At 34.3% G+C, this 17,087-nt stretch overlaps 2 protein-coding genes and 1 non-coding gene across 3 annotated transcripts; all 3 read right to left on the bottom strand.

Annotated features, from left to right (window-relative positions):
* Positions 1–230: 230 nt before the first annotated feature.
* Positions 231–1,075, bottom strand: LOC125195246 (uncharacterized). The gene has a single exon (XM_048093423.2). The coding sequence runs from the start codon at positions 1,000–1,002 to the stop codon at positions 481–483; it is 522 nt and encodes a 173-aa protein (XP_047949380.1). The 5' UTR covers positions 1,003–1,075; the 3' UTR covers positions 231–480.
* Positions 1,076–2,251: 1,176 nt separating this feature from the next.
* Positions 2,252–8,246, bottom strand: LOC125192987 (callose synthase 12-like). The gene is made up of 2 exons (XM_048090675.2): positions 2,717–8,246; positions 2,252–2,515 (listed from the first exon to the last, which is right to left on the bottom strand). Exon 1 carries the CDS (start codon positions 8,031–8,033, stop codon positions 2,724–2,726), a length of 5,310 nt encoding a protein of 1,769 aa, XP_047946632.1. The 5' UTR covers positions 8,034–8,246; the 3' UTR covers positions 2,252–2,515; positions 2,717–2,723.
* On the bottom strand, positions 5,003–5,083 carry LOC125197612 (small nucleolar RNA J33). Its single transcript, XR_007172148.1, has one exon. It is a non-coding gene; the product is annotated as a small nucleolar RNA J33 (small nucleolar RNA).
* Positions 8,247–17,087: the final 8,841 nt, after the last annotated feature.

Below are 17,087 nucleotides of genomic sequence, written 5' to 3'. Positions count from 1 at the left end.
TGGACTAATTTTTTTTCATGATGGTGTGCATTCTACTAGTAATATAATGTAGAAGTATAGTAGTGAGTAGTACAGTAGTTTACTTGAAGGAATGATTAGGAGTACCAAATACTCTTAAATACAGTAGTACAGTTACTTTCAAGTTTCAACATGAAACTACATAACTTGACCAAGTGCTTTTAGTTATAATCATGAGGCAAAGTAGTCAAGCATAATATCATTGCATAGCATATCTGTATTAATTTCCTTATATATGATGGAAAAACAATGATCATGGAGTAAGAATTATAGAAAGGTTTAAGATTAAACACAACTTGGGTTACAATTCAAATAGTATTTAAAATTTTAAGCTTACATAAAGTTTTGGGTTACAATTTGTGTAGACTAGAGCAATAAAATGAATTTGACGACACAGATAAAATTAGGGCAATCCAAAATATTGTTGGAATCTAGAATTTCATTTTCCCAACCCGAATTTCATCATCTCAACAGCTCGATCTTCGCCAACCGTGGCGAACTTCTGATTCCGGCGTCACTGGCCACTGAACTTTGTACCGCAGGCAGATCCGACTCCTTCGCCTTAATCCTCTTTCCCGCCGCCACGACTCTACCAACTTTAACACCGCCATTGTTTTTTGCCGATCCCTCATTTATTCCGCCCAATTTCTCCACCACACACTGCTTTTCTTCTTCCTCGTCATCCACCAATACAGCCACACGACGCCGTTTGATCACCGCCGGGGATTTATGCTTATACCCCGATTTCTTAAAGAGAGCATCGTCGCGCTGCACGCGGAGCTTGTCCACGTTGCCCTCGATTCGGCCTTGGAAGCGGCGGCGCGTGGTGCTTACACCGCCCATGGACCAGTGGGCCTCTTCGGCCCAAGCAATCAGGGGATCCATCACCGGGACCGGCGGATCGATTCTCTCCCCGCCGGAGTAGAACCGCGGCCGTGGGAGGCTGCCGCCGTAGAACTTGCCAAGACCTAAGGCCGCAACCATTGCTGCAACTGTGTGTGTGTGTTTGTGATTGTGATTGTGATTGTGTGGGAGAGACAGAGAGAGATTTGTGTTAGGTTAGAAATGCGAGAGGGATTTTATAGTGGCCTTTTTGGCGGGAAAATTGGAAAGTCGCCATCGAGAATGAAAATCTTAAATGGGTAATTCATTAAGTTCGTAAATAGTCCGTTAGGAGTATTTCATTTCTATCCGTTAACAATTTAGGTTTTTTTTTTTTTTCTCATTAATATGGAGTATTAGATTTTCTTGTTCTCATAATATACATCTGTTTAATGTTCTTTTTAAAAATAGTGAGCCGTTTTAACAAAAAAAAAACAAAAGCATTGCATACACCATTTTTTTGGGTTAAAAGTGGGTAAATTATTGAATTTTAATCAAATTAGGTTTTGTAAACCAATTTTAAAATATGTCCATAATTACTGATTTTATTCATGTACTGATTCAATCCAATTTAATGTTGATGAGATCGCCTGCAAATTTGAAATAGCTATATTGATTGGAATAAAACAACAACGTTCTGAAATATAGGAATAGCATTTAAATTATTAGATTTTGACCGAAGTTTATTTTTGCACCCGAATTAAATGACTACTCCCTCCGTCCACCAAATACTATCCACATTTGACTTGGTGTGTGTTTTACTTTTAAGAAATATAAAGGAGAATTGAAAAGATAAAAATGGTAAAATAAAATGGATAATATTTTGTGAATAAAGAAAAATGATAAATATGGACGATATTTAGTGGATAAAGGGAGCATATCATTTGATGATTACTGAATAGTACAATTCGAATGAATTAACCTACCAAAATTATCATTTTCAATTTGATGAATAGTACAATTCGAATGAATTAACCTACCAAAATTATCATTTTCAACTTAAATAAAACACAATAGACAGAAAATTTATTTGAATGCGAGGGTATGATTTCAGACGAGACGACAACGCAAAATTTTCTCATATCATGGATTCTCCACCCGACTACCAACCAAATAATACAATCTCATAAAACAACAAAATCTAGGTAAGTAAAATTTAAACCCTTCTTCATTGACTCATATCAGGCCATCACTGTGAGAGCTAAATTCGATTAAATTAAAGAACAGAAAATAGAAAATTAATTTAAGTAATTTTGTGATTGAGAAGCTTCACTGCCCCAGAGTATCCCGATTTGCTAGTAACAATGAAAAACTGAAAGGAACAAAGAATAATAAATACGGAGAAGTGCAATAAATATGAAGCTGGCAATATTTACTCAGAAATGAAAGAAACACATCATCCACATACTTTCTTACAAAATCTGGGTCATATATTGATGAATACAAACAAATGAAATATCAGGAATCTCAGAATTTTATAAACAGCAAGAGAAAGATGGAGCAACCGGCAATGTCGATAATTGATGAGAATCTCCAGTTCCGTGGTTGTAAACAGAAAGACGTACCTATGTCCAAAGTTCCGTGGTTCTATCTTTTCCACGAGTCGCCTCTAAACCTGCGGTTCACAGTTGATTCATTAAGAAAACTGCTTACAAGGTGCATATAAATGTAAGAGCATAGACAAAAGTTACTAATCAGAAACAGGAAATGATAGCATTTAAGAAAGAATCTAAAGAAATTGAGTACAGAGGTCCTCATATTCATTCATAAATAGTACTCCCATAGTTTATATCTATGATCTCAGTGAAAGTAATACCTTATCTTTACTCATCAGCCTTGGGTTTCTTCCCAGCCAGAATTTGAGATATGTGTAAGCCCCGACTGAAAGCTTGGTTGAAGAGAATCCTCGTCTGCATGTTTTGGAATCCGGGCAGCCATGATAGGAGGGCGACAGGGGCCATGACAATAACACCAAACATGATGTCATACATGCGAGCTACAGAGAGAGCAGTATCCCACAACATGGTTTTCTCCAGAAAGGGACGAAGGGTCTGTGCAATACATATGAATCCCCAGCCCGTAGGAACAAAAGCCAATAAGCTGGTGAAGATATCCAAAAATTTGAAGTGGGTAAACTGGAGCAAGGCAACTATAACAACTACTCCAAAGATGATCACAAGGAACTGAACCAAACGATAGTAAATGTGCTCCTTTGCAGCATATTTCTCCCGAGCATAAGCTATTACCCAGTAGAACCCAAAGGCCACTAGCACATATATCCATGAGAGCATGTAAACAGCAATGCTCTTGCTACCAGCAGCAATGCCTAAGTGATACACAATACCATACTGGAAAAAGAAGAAACGGAGGTTCAAAATGGTCTCCAGTATTTTCCCCCAAAGCCCAGTCGTCCTTAAATGATCTTGCTCTTCGTACCACCACTTTTCCCAGCTCTGTTCAGATTTTGCAAATACACCACCCTTGAACCATATCCAATTCATGAAGTCATCAAAGTCATACACAGTTTTTAACCAATCAAAGCCCAAGGGGTTAAAAATAAAGGGGCCTAAAATCCACGAAACCACTAAAAACCAACTGGTAACAGTCAATGCTATGTACACCAAAGTATCTTTAGCAACTGGGCTGTAAGAAGCATAAACAGTAAGTATTAATCCAAGTTCAATAGCCTTAACAAAATGGCTACGAGCATATAATCTATAGTTCTCAGCAAAGCTCTTATGCTGCACCACAAAACCACGGCCAGTTGCACGGTATTTTGCACCACCATGCAGAACCGTTCTGCCAAAGTAATGACCACGGGTCCCCATAGAAAATGTATAAAACACTGAAGAGAGTTGGAGCTGCATTGTCAGAAAATCCCAAATAGAATTCAGAAATCCATGCTCAAGAGAGTTCTCCACAACCATTGGCAAGGCAGTAAAGAGACCAAGTTGGATGATGAGCTGCTGGTTCAAGATTGTACCAAGTGCTCGATTATCATTGGCATTTGACAAAGCAGCACCTTCAACCCCACTTAATGCCAAATAGAGCCGACCCCACAAAAATGCATACACAGTGAGGTTAATCATCATGGTATTGAAGAAAAAGCCAACGGTTGTATAAAAGAAAGAAAGCATTCGGAAGAAGTCCAGCCGGTGACCCAACCTATAAACATCTCGACTTAGTATCTGCTCACCATTCCCGCTGGCAACCTTGGCTTCAAACATAGAGATCTGATTCAGCCCAACATCCCTTCCCTTTCCAACTTGGATGTATTCATGGTGGGTAACATTTCCACCTCTCAATGTGCAATTGAAACCAGCAAAAATATCCTCACTGATGTTGATTACTCTGGAAGCCTTGCTTATACCTCCCCGAGTTAGAAACCAAAACCTGTCAAACACATCAGGATGCCCATAATGCATCCGAACTTTCAATGGATTTGCTAAAACACGCTGCCCCAAGGTCACAAAGCTCGTTTCCTGAGCAGACATAAACCAAGCAAGTGATGATACAGAACCTGTAAAAATGTGCTCCCGAACTCCTAGGATGGTAGGTTTTCTGATACCATAGTAGGACTTGAATTCCTCCAAGAGATTCCGCATCTTCAGAGCTTCCTCAAAGTAGTTATCCTGGTTCATGTCGATGGTCTGAACTGCATCTCCTCTGGTGAATATAATGGCGTGGTTTTGATTCTCTGGTTTCCCTTCACCAAGCTTCACTGGACCAGGCAGCTTGACCCGATATACCTCAACTTCCTTCTTCAACTTCTGGTCATACTTCACCAGGACAGAGTAATACTCTTTCTCATCCCTCCCTGATTGCACCTCATCAACGTAGGCAACACGAAGTGCTTCGTTGATCTTCATCAAATAAAGTATCTCTTCAGCATGGGGATCCTTCTTTGCCTTTTGAGAACCATAAATCTGGCATGCAACTACATAAGTAAATTTCATTAAAGCTGTTCCGCGCTCGTGCCCTTTATAAATAAGACTGACTGAACTACTGGCTCTGCTCAAAGTTCTTGAAGAAGGAGACTGATCTAAGCTCAAACGGTCCGCTTCATCATTATGCCTCATGGAACTCAGTTGCTGAGATCCTTCTCTCATGTCCACCTCAGAAGCAGAATCCAGAAAAGCCAGCAACTCAAGGGCACGGTAGTAATACATCATTCCCCTCACTGTGCGAGTGAGTGTCTGGCCTCTGTATGACGCCCATAATCGAAGATCTCTCAGCCTCTCATTCCACAGTTCTCTTTCACTTTTCATCCCTTCCCTACGCATCCTCTCAATGAAGTTCCTCCAGTCACTGGCATAAATGGTTTGCATGTAGTAAAGGGTTGAAATCCCATCTTCATTCTCAGTTCGTAGCTGTTCCTTGCTGAATAGCACCTCCTCGTTGTAGTATGGGGTAAGAACACTGAAGGCTCTCATTTTCTCAACTTGAGGAGCATGAGGCATGTTCATGAACAAGGAATTACTGAAGAAGGCAATTCGACGCCTTGCCTCAAGATTTTCTGGAACTTTTTGCATGGAATCATGAGAGGTGAGAATGGTATGCAACCTCCGAACACGACGATAGAAAGTTTCATTACTTGCACTAGGCAACTCAACAGCACTCTGAAAAAGCAATGCTTCACCAGAAACTGCCCTTTGAGGAGCCAGACCATCCGCAATCAGCTGGTCGCTGTTTCTCGGATCTTTCAGGAAATCTCTGATAGCGACCTCATAAAGGGCCTGAAGTGCATTCACCACCTTATCAGCATTTTTATCAGGCTTGACGATAAGATCAAGAAGACGGACCAACTTATCATAGATCTTGGGGAGGGCAGTCAGTTTATAGGATTTTGTGAATTTCTCCAGCTGTACAAATTGATCAATTTCTTGGAAATAAGTTCGGATTATGGAGCGCTCCTCGGAATCGTACTTCACAATTGCGGGCAAAAAATGCTTTAAGCTGTCGTATGCTTCAATAACTGCACATCTTCGATACTCAGACTTGCAGATCTTATACCAAAGCCACCTGTCAGGAGCATCTATTAATTCTTTTGCCTGGCTCAGTGCAAGAAGCAGCTCATTACACAGGAGCAAGCATGGCCACTGAATTACCCCGATATCCCAGTTACTTCTAGGGTCATTCTTGTCATTTTGAGGCAGCTCCAAGAGCTCAACCTCACGGTCAGAGACAATGTCTTCCTCTCTGAACGTATAGATTACCTCATTCCATATTAATGCAAATTTGTAGGCCTCAACCTGGTTGGATTCAAGTTTCTTAAATGGCCGGCCGAGTCCATATCTCAGCTTCAATCGATGAATGGCATCCTTGATCTTGTTCTTAATATTACCTCTTGAATTCAAAAGCTGCTCCTCAGGCATAAGATTAAACTGGATAGCACTAGCAAAGAACTGAAATCTCAACCTCAACTGCTGCATATTCCGAATTTCACCCAAGTGATCAAACAACCCAACTGCTGCACCAACAAATGAAGAGTATATTGAATACCAAATCTGGATATCCATTAGGTAAATCAGAACAACTGGAAGCCACAACAGCCCAACTGCAAACCGATTACTGTTGTCAAAGAACTCATGCCACTCATAGGTAACATTTTTGAGATCCAGCAAAGCCCTTGTTGGAGCAATCATGGGTTTAATCTGCATGAAGTAACTAAAAACAAACTTTGTGGCAAGCACTGCAATCCAGAAAAGGCTGTACTTAACATTGTCAACAAGACCTTCCCGTAGCCCTCGACCCACAAAAGTCCTGCTTTGAAACCACCAGGACAGCAAATAAAATATTTTCCAGTTTGTGTTCTCCAAAAAGTTCCTAATCCATGGTATCAAGAATAAAGCCACGGCCAACAGCTCTGGAGCAAGAAAAGCCACCACAACCTCAAGAAAATTGACCATTCTCCTCTTTGTAGCACCACTATCCCAGTTACGATCACGATCTTTCTGATCCAAAATCCTCCCGTAAAAGACCCCAAACACCACAACCCACACAGCCGCAACCACAGTTTTCAAAACCATCCTCACCCCCAAAGACTTGGTCTCCCTTGAAACCAAGCTGTACTGCATTCCGAAATCCAATAGAGACTGTAAAAACCTCAGAGCGCTCCATGTAATAAACACAGTCAAGCACTTTCCCTGAACTTCTGTAGTTCTCAACGACTGCCATGGATACTCCCTGCCTTCCCAGGCAACAATAATCGCCGCTTGAAGAAACAGAAACAACATAATCCACAGCTTATCAAAGCTCCTAAACAAATTCCAAAACGATCTCTGCTCCACAAACCCCGTCTTCCCTACCTTCTTCCCCTTATGTCCAGTCACGAAAAAATTACTCCCAAGATCAATTGGCCATTTCAGCTTATCAAAACACCTCTTACTCCAAAAGTACTCATTTATATCGTCATAATTCCGCCACGCAGAATGTGGTGCCGTCCCATTCTTACTATTGTCAACCTCGGCTTTAATTGTATCATAAATTGGCTTCACAATTTTATTCAGATAAGCATTCTCCCCAGATACAGAGGGCAAAAACGGCCTCCCCGTGTTCTCATCGATATAATCCTCCAATATCTTATTCAACTCCATCGCCATATTGTGAAAAATATAACAGATACATTCAGGAACGAAGCGCAAGTTAGCCGACTCACCCCAAATCAGGAGATACAGAGACACGTAGAGAAGCTCCCGCCGGTTATCCGACGCCGCGTGGCGCGAGTGCGAGTCGGAGAGCCAGATGTTCGACTTGAGGTTGAGGTAAGAGCACCAATTGGAGTAATTCCTAAGCAGCGAGCGGCGGAAGCGGCGGAGAACGGTCGGGTCGAGCGTGTCGATGTTGTCAGGCGGCGGAGAGAGGCGCATCTGAGCGTTGGAGAGGTGGAGCACGATGTGCTCCCTCTGGTTCTTCACGCTGGATGCCTGAAACCCGAAGAATAGGGCTAGCCAATCGAGGAGGTCGTAGTGAGACTTCCATGGTGCGAAAGGCGGCCGGCGGAGGTCGCCGACGGAGCGGAGTGCGGCGGCGGCGGCGCGGACTTCGGGGAAGCGGAGGGAGGGGTGGTCAGCGAGGAGATTGTGGACGGGGATGATGTTGTAAACCTCTTCTTCCTCGGCGCTCTGATTCATTGCTGCATTCGCGGAGATCTGAGGATTTCGGAAGGCGCTGAGGGTGATGTTTGTGATGATATTGAGATTTGAACCGCGACCGCCGAGGTAGTAGCGGCGGCGGTGGCGGTGGAGTTTAGATTTGGGTGTTTTGGATGTCGAAAGTGGTGATTGAGAGGGCTAAGGTATTCAAATGGCAATGGCGGATGGGTTTTGCCGTTTTGATGGAGATGTCGATAGTACCTCTTGCTTCTATGGTTGTACCGTTGATTTCAAACAATTTTCCCTTGTGTGACAGAAGGTTGTCTTGGTTGGACTCGGTAAACTCTTTGTTGGCAAATATAAATTTCAAAATTATTTTAAATATTATTGATAAGTAGAGTACGATATTAGGCATTAAAAGTGCAAGATAGTAAATTTTGTAATTCAAATGTTAATACAAATAAACTTATGAATTTTCGCATGTCCAAGTTTGACACTAATGTTTAAGGAAAACACGTCTATACTTGGTAAATACGAACATTGACCTTATTTACATTATGAAGTCGTATGTGCTTAAAATTTATTTAATATAATATCCCAAATATCATATGGGATTTACGATATTGCTACTAAAATTAGGATTTCTAGAATTGAGGTGATAAAATTTGAATTAATTGAAAACCATAAAAAATTCACAAAATATCTAGTTGCTGAGGTATGCAATCATAACATTAACATGAATATTGGATAACTTTTTATCACGCATTCATTAACCTTTGTACCTTTATCGCTCTATTTATATTTCACAATCATTATTTATAAAATTGCCATAAAGTATTACCATTATTATCAATAAAAATTTGTTGCTAGCATATAATTCAATCGTGGAATTTTCTCTATCTTCAAACAAACGATAAAAATAGTAGAATCTGATCATGTGACTTGATCAGTCAAAGAAATGGTGAACTTTTTTTTGCTAATTACGAAATGGTAAACTAAGATACACTAAACTCAAGAAATTAAATTACTATGTAATTATTCAACACGCTTCCGCATCTTCTGTCACTACAAAAGGACGCTTTTTCTTTTCTTGTTTTAGTCAGCTTTGATTTATATACACCACTTTTATAAAGTTGGATTAAAATATATGCTGTCAGTGAATGGAGAAAACTATTGACAAAAATTATTAATTTACGATATTACTGTTAAATTACTTTTTCCATTAAATGAGATTGCACTTCTTTATTAAACTTATTGATTTGAATGATTATCCAATGGATTCTTCAGCTGAATTAATGGCGATTTATTTTTATTGTATTTTATTGCCATTGGAACTTGAATAATTTTTGTTCCTAGAGCTTTACATGATTGGTTGAACTATGTCAAAATTAACTGCTAAAGATTATTTTACGTGACTTGATTGTTTTAATGCTTCTTCTCATAAAAAAAAAAAAAAAAAAAGAAAACGCAAAACACATTAAAGTGATTGCCAAAGATTAAATTGGGTAGTGATAAATTAACAAAAATTGTATACACAAAATTGGACATTTTAGTTATTTTACATTTATAATAAATTTATGATAATTAATTAATATAATGTATTACATAACTATCCTTCTATTATCATTTAGGGAAAAATAAGCTTTCCATAATCTACATTTACACATTTAGGAATGATTTACTACATCTTCCTAATAAATTCCTAATTTCTTCTTCCATTTCTTCATTCTACTTAATCCAAATTTAAACTCTCCTTCAAACTAAATTATTGTTTTGAATCGTGCAGGGTGATTCATATAATTGTACTCATATATTTTCATTATTTTACTTTTTAAAAATAATATGTATATTTTTCTTATTTAATTATATTACTTGTTGTTCTATCATAAATTGAGGTGATTATCTTTGTATAAAACTGAAAAAAATGGTGTTTATTAAATCAAATGACTTTTCTTTAAGACACTAAATTTGAAAAAATAGTGATTTTTTTTATTGCATAGTTTTCGGATGCTGAATAGAAATGAATAAATATTTTATTTCACAATATTTTACTACATTTGATATAACAATATTTGACTATGCAATATTTTACAATATTTAATTTTTGGATGATGAAATGAGTATATCACATGTATATATAATTAATTAAAGATTATTACATGTCTACATAATTAATAAAACTGACTACATGTATATAATTAATTAAAGACTACTACATATCTATATAATTAATAAAAATTGACTACATGTATATAATAATTTTTTTAGTGTTATCGTCAAACAAAATACAAAGTAATTATAATCATTTGCATCCAATTGTTTTATTACTAAATCTGTAAATCATCTTTAAAATTTTACATTATAAAAACGACTACATGTGTATATACCTGATTTCTTAATGTTACTATTATCCAATGAAATAATATTTTGTCACATTCAATTCTTTTTCATTACTTAATTATTATTATAATTCCAATTTATAAAAATGGTTACATGCATATATTATTAATTTCTTATTGTCATTATCTAACGAAATACAAAATAATCATATATCCATTCATTTATTTTTTAAAAATTTTAAATTATAGAAATGACTGCATGTACATATACTTAATTTCTAAACATAATCATCCAAATGAATATTATTAGACATTCATATTTAATTATTATTTTTATTAATAAAATCATTCTTAAAATTTTATGTCATAAAAATGATTGCATGCATGTATAATTAATTTCATAGTGTTATCAACCAATGAAATAATCAAATTCATTAACATCCAATTATTTTATTATTAATTCAAATTTAAAATTATAATTTATAAAAATATATGTGCATATATCTTAATTTCTGAACATTACATATAATAAAATAATATTAGTAGTCATTCACGTCCAATTATTTTTTATTACTAAATTTTAAGGTATAAAAATTACTGCATGTATATATATACTTGAATTTTAAACATTATCATCCAATGCAATAATCATCATCATTCACATCAAATAATTTTTTATAACACTAAATACAATAATTCTAAGTTATAAAAACGAATGCATGTGTATATACTTATTCTCTAAACATCATCGTCCAATGGAATAATAATAGTCATTCACATCTAATTGTGTTTTTATTAGTACTAAGTACTCCCTCCGTCCCATAAGAATATGCACTCTTTCATTTTTAATCCGTCCCACAAGAATATGCACTTTCCAATTTAGAAACTTTTTTAGAGGTATGGCTCATACCCCACTAACAATACTTTAATTACTTTTTCTTTCTATCTCTTTATTACTTTATCAATTTTGCATTAAAACTCGTGTCCAACACAAAGTGCATATTCTTTGGGCGGAGGGAGTAACTCTTAAAACTCTAATTTATAAAAATAACTATATGCATATGTAATTAATTTTTTAATGTTATCATCCAATGAAATAATAATAGTTATTCACATCTAGTTATTTTTGTATTACTAAATAATTATAAAAATTCCAAGTTATAAAAATGGGTATATGTATATATAACTAATATTTTAATATTATAATCCAAATTAAATAATAATAATAATAATAATAGTTATTTGCATCCAATTAATTTTTACTACTAAATAATTATAAGAATTTCAAGTTATAGAACGACTACGTGCATATATAAATAATTTCTTAGTGTTACTATGCAATGAAATACAGAATAATCATATTCATTCGCATTCATTTATTTTATTATTAATTCAGCTTTAAAATTATAAATTATAAAAATGACTACATGCACATATATTTTTTGTAAACATTATCATCTAATGGAATATTAGTGGTCATTCACATTCAATTATTTTTTATTACTAAATAATTCTTACAATTCTAAGGTATAAAAATGACTGTACGTGTATATATTTCATTTATAAGCGTTATCATTCAATGGAATAATATTAGTAATTCATATCCAATTAATGTTTTATAGCTAAATCATTCTTAAAATTCTAAGTTTTAAAAATAGCTAAATGTATACGTAATTAATTTCTTAATACTATCATCTAATAAAATAACTTAATAAATTTAAAAGTTGTAAGTAATTTCATATTTTTGACTTTTATGGTAGTACTAAATAATGGAACGTTTTGAGTTGTGTGTATTATGATATCATTTGTATTGCATTTATTATCCAGAATTTTATACCATATACATACAACAGGGATGTTATCAAATGAAAACTCTAAATATTGTACAAATTCAAAACTATAATCTGGACCATTGAAAGATGTCAACAGATCACAAAAAAACATCAACAGGAAAATGTCAACAGAATTTCAACGGTAGTCAATGCTTGATGCTGTGTTGATATTGTGTTGATACTGTATTGACATTAAAATATTGAAATTTTACACTGTGTTGATATTGTATTGAAACTGTGTTGGAGCTGTGTTGAGGAATTTTGAGTTTGTACAATATATAAGTTTGCATTTTATCACTACCCCAACATAATAAATATAATTACGGACCGATGTGACTTTACAAATATGAAGAAAAGGGTAAGGTAGTAAAGAAATAATAGTTTGACAAGAAAATCGGTTTAAATAAAAACCTGTTTAAAATTCAAGGGCATTTTATTTGTACAATTTTTGTTAATTTATCTCTACTCATTAAATTTGACTCGCTACAATTCTAATAGACAATGGTACAGCTTTAAATCAACTAGCGGTTTTGAACGTGTACCACATTGTACTTATTGCGATTTTTCAGTCACAAATCTATACATATATAAAAGGCGAGTTTTGGGTAGGTTTTAACAATCATTTTATGCTAGGGATACAAATGCAATTTTGAATACTTATAGAATTACATTTCATTTTGATTCAATTCGTAACAGTTACATCTAATCACTAATGGTAAAACCGTTACATCTAATTACTAATGGTAAAAATCACTTAAATTATCAAGTTTTGTGGAGTGGGCTAAATTTTTTGATTGGTTACACTATTTACTTTAATAAGCATGAATAATTCAACCATGAAATCAATCAATCAATGGTTACAAATATTTAATCGTGAATTTTGAACATTCAAGCTGCAATTGTTTATTAAGAGCAATGCCATGATTAAAAACGTGTGGTGAAAAAAATTAGGATTATAATTTTAATAAACATAAATGCTTAGAAGCCTTTTAAATTGGCCAAAGGTAGAACCGGCGGTTACAAATGACAATGAGCATATAACTAAGGGAAATTGGTCTCTAAAACCATGAACTTTGCTTAAAATTTGGTATTTCCCATGAACTTTGAAATTGGTATATAATATCACAAACTTTGCATTTTGTTTGGTATTTCCCACGACATGTTTATTACTATATTTGACTAACTTACGAGACTTTTATCATACTTGACACAATTAAATCAACGTGGTTTTCAACGTGACTTTTTATGCTACATGTTATGAACTTAAAATGTGGTTTCAAATATTATAAAACATATCACGGTTGCCTATGTTAAATAAGATTTTGATGAAAATATCTTATTTGAGTGAGTTCGGGAAATACCAAACAAAATGCAAAGTTCGTGATATTATATACCAATTTCAAAATTCATGGGAAATACCAAATTTTAGGCAAAGTTCATGATTTTAGAGACCAATTTCCCTATAACTAACTTCTATTCTCTTAAATTTGTAATTTATGATATTTTAATTCCATAATTTCACATATCCTAATGTTGTGCCTATAAAAGACATAGAATTGTGGATGAATTACACACCTAACAAAAGCATTATCCATTCTCTATCAAGTTCTCAACATTTTATTGTATATTTTAGGAATATTGTATTGTTCAAATTTTGAGCTCTATCAAATTAATCGGTGCCTAACGAGTTGGCATGTTATATACGTTAAGAGGGAGTCGTTTCATCTTTGGGGTTAATACGTCAATTCGAGAGCACTAATCGTGATGTAATTTGTCTTGCGGAAAGATGAATTTTCTTGACTAGACTTACAGGTCGATTTATTTTATAATTTTCACTGTAAAATTTCCATTTCATTTATTATAGTTTTTTCTTTGATTATAATAGTTAGAGTACCGCGTGTATATGGTTCGAGAATTTCTAATACTTCTTACAATTCTTAGAGATGAAAGAATTGTAACATCCTTAACTCAAACATGCATAATATTTATCTTCATCTTTACCCAATTTATCATTTTTGTATAATCACTTAACAATTTAAAACTGAGGAAAAAATATTCCGTCATGCATCGCAGTGGGTTAACACTAGTGAAATATAATTAACGACGTTTACGAATTACGATGATGATGAACACTGAAAAAGGATCAATAAAGGAACATAGTAGTGCTAATTAATTCATTATTTGATTAGTCGATATTAACTCAATCCAACTACTACATATCTAAAGAACTAGAAGTAATTAATTGTTGTAAACTAACTCATAACTTTAATAATATTTACATGTACTATCATCGTTACCTTCCAAATGGTCACTTTTATTGCCCAATCATGAATTTTTTTTGACTAATTCATAAAGTAAAAAAAGACATAAAACAAGTAGTAATGCCGTCCACCTAACCTAACCTAACCTAACCTAATTGTATATATCATCCTACGTATATACTCCTATATCAGTTAACGCTCATCATCGCTATGTAATTTTACTTCTATCCATGAAAAAAAAATTAAGTCACAAGTTTTATGTAATAAGTAGTTAATGATTAAACTAGTATAAAACGATAGATGAAGTTGGGATATCATTGTTAGCCATTTAACACATGCCATTATTCTTATAGAATTCTTTAGCTAGCTATTTTGAGTCTATTTTTTACTACTATAAGCTAAATAATAGAAATGAGATATCAGCGAGTTGGTAGCGCTTGTTCGATTTCATATAGTTTCAAAACTATTTTATTATCTACAATACAAGTCCATCCTAAGTCAGAAAGGATGATTTCCAGTCCTATAAATACCCCATTCAAGACCACAATTCAGACAATCGTGTAAGATATTAGAAATAGTAGGCGATCAAACTAGAATTAGTAAAATCAATATCATAGTAATGCGAAAACCAATGCCTAAAAACGACGAACCCCATTAGGGCTCATTGGCATAATAGTCTTCAACGCGACATGCAACAACTTTTCATATTCACGTGGCATGTACGGCCTAGGTCGTCGAGGTATATTGGAACAATAATATTTTGTTGCATCCGCCTTTCTACCACACATTGGCCAATATCGGTTGAATAATATCATTCTCGCCATTTGAATTGTCATTTCCTCTATGGGTTCCATCAAAATCATATCCTATAGTAGTAAGATATTTCGTGTAAGATAGAAATTTCAACCTATTAACACGTCCTTTTTCTTGCCCTCTGCTTTCTGGGTCACCTTGAAAACTTTGTGCCTAAGTTTTAATTTAACCAAGTAGTGGAAAATGCCATGAAAGCGCTTGTCGAACGTATTGGACAGGAAAGCTACTTAATGTCAAGGTCCACTCAATAATACTATTAATCTGAAATGAAGAAAATTGATTTAAGATAACTAAACATAATTGTACGACACGTCTTGCTATGAATCTTCAAATTACGGAGTACTAATTATTCTGTCACACTAATTATCTTTGACAATAGAAGGTTCTCTGTAATACTCTCAGGCAAACTTGTCAATCTTAATTTATTAGTCGGCACGTACTTATTTATTTAATACATTACATAAAAATCTTTGTATTTATTTGTAAAGTCAAACGATGCGCCCTCTGTTCAAATATGCCAAGTGGATGTATTCAATATAATTATTTTGTGTTTTTAGATCTCGATCCAGTTAATTTTTTCTTCACCAATAGTTATTTATTGTATGACTTTAAATCTTTAATCTGGTATCCATCAATTTTGATGTACGAGTTTGAACTGAACACTTGTTTTTTTTTTCATACTATATGACTTTCTTAATTACTTACTATGTTTGTATATAATAGCTTTATCATAGAAAATACAGTACTCCATTCTTTAATTTTTTTTTTCTAATAATGTCACTTTTTTTTTTGCTAACTTTTCTTCTTGTCTTTTAATTTTTGGCAATTCAACATTTTGTCGATGATGACGAGCAGTTCAAGTACTCCCTCCGTCCCCCATTAGCAGTCACAGTTTGACCGAGCACGGGTTTTAAGAAATGTAAAAAAAAGTTGATTTAAAAAGTTAGTGGAATATGGGGTCCACTTTTTTATATTGGTTTTATAATAAAATGTGAGTGAAGTGAGTTAGTGGAATGTTGGACCTACTACCATTTATGGTAAAAATGAAGTGTGACTCTTAATTGGGGACGGACCGAAATGAAAAAGTGTGACTCTTAATCGAGGACGGAGAGTAGTATTTTTTTTAAAAATATTTGGCTGTCAACCAAAATTAGTTATAGTCTATTTTTAGTAGGTTTCATTCTAATGTGATGGGTTCTATTTTCATTACTTATATATTAATATTTTATTTCTCTATCTCTCGTACTTCTAATTTATAATATCATCTATTATGAAGATTATTTTTTATGAACATAACTAGTAGTATTACATTGCTCATAATGTGACATACATAGATTTCCACGTCAAGGCCGATACACCAAGTGATTTTTAAATGCTAAAATTGGGATATCATGAAACTCTTAAAAAAGATATTTGAATGTTAATATTTAATTTGTCAAAAATAAAAAAATTGACTTATATTAAAAAAAATAGAAGATAAACGCCTTAAAAATATGATATGAATCCCGGGGGAGGATCCCTTGCTGTGGGGATAAACACAGCACCAAATGCTGGGACATGGAACGACGCAGTTTTACTTTCATTAATAATCTCAGCAGCAATTTTGTTCTCAATTAATTCGATTTAATAATAATAAATTCATTTCATTCCTGAGATTAATATGTATATATATATAAAAGAAGAAGGAAATGAATTAATTATTATTAAATCGAATCAATTGAGAACAAAACATTAATCCGATTCAGAACAAAATTGCAGTTATAAGCGCACATTTGGGCCTATTAATCGTAATGGGCTCCAACTAGTCCCTTTTAGCTAATCGTGGGCTTCACTAAATTTAAATTAGGT

Source organism: Salvia hispanica, chromosome 4 (genome assembly GCF_029641045.1).
Source record: "Salvia hispanica isolate PSC_SH4W2 chromosome 4, Shi_PSC_v1, whole genome shotgun sequence".
Taxonomy (NCBI): domain Eukaryota; kingdom Viridiplantae; phylum Streptophyta; class Magnoliopsida; order Lamiales; family Lamiaceae; genus Salvia; species Salvia hispanica.
Note: the sequence above shows the minus strand (reverse complement) of the source record. Positions and strands in the feature narration are given on the sequence as shown.

What these genes read in the sequence shown, in the direction of transcription:
- LOC125195246 (XM_048093423.2), bottom strand. Translation starts at nt 1,002, where the DNA reads ATGGTTGCGGCCTTAGGTCTTGGCAAGTTCTACGGCGGCAGCCTCCCA.
- LOC125192987 (XM_048090675.2), bottom strand. Translation starts at nt 8,033, where the DNA reads ATGAATCAGAGCGCCGAGGAAGAAGAGGTTTACAACATCATCCCCGTC.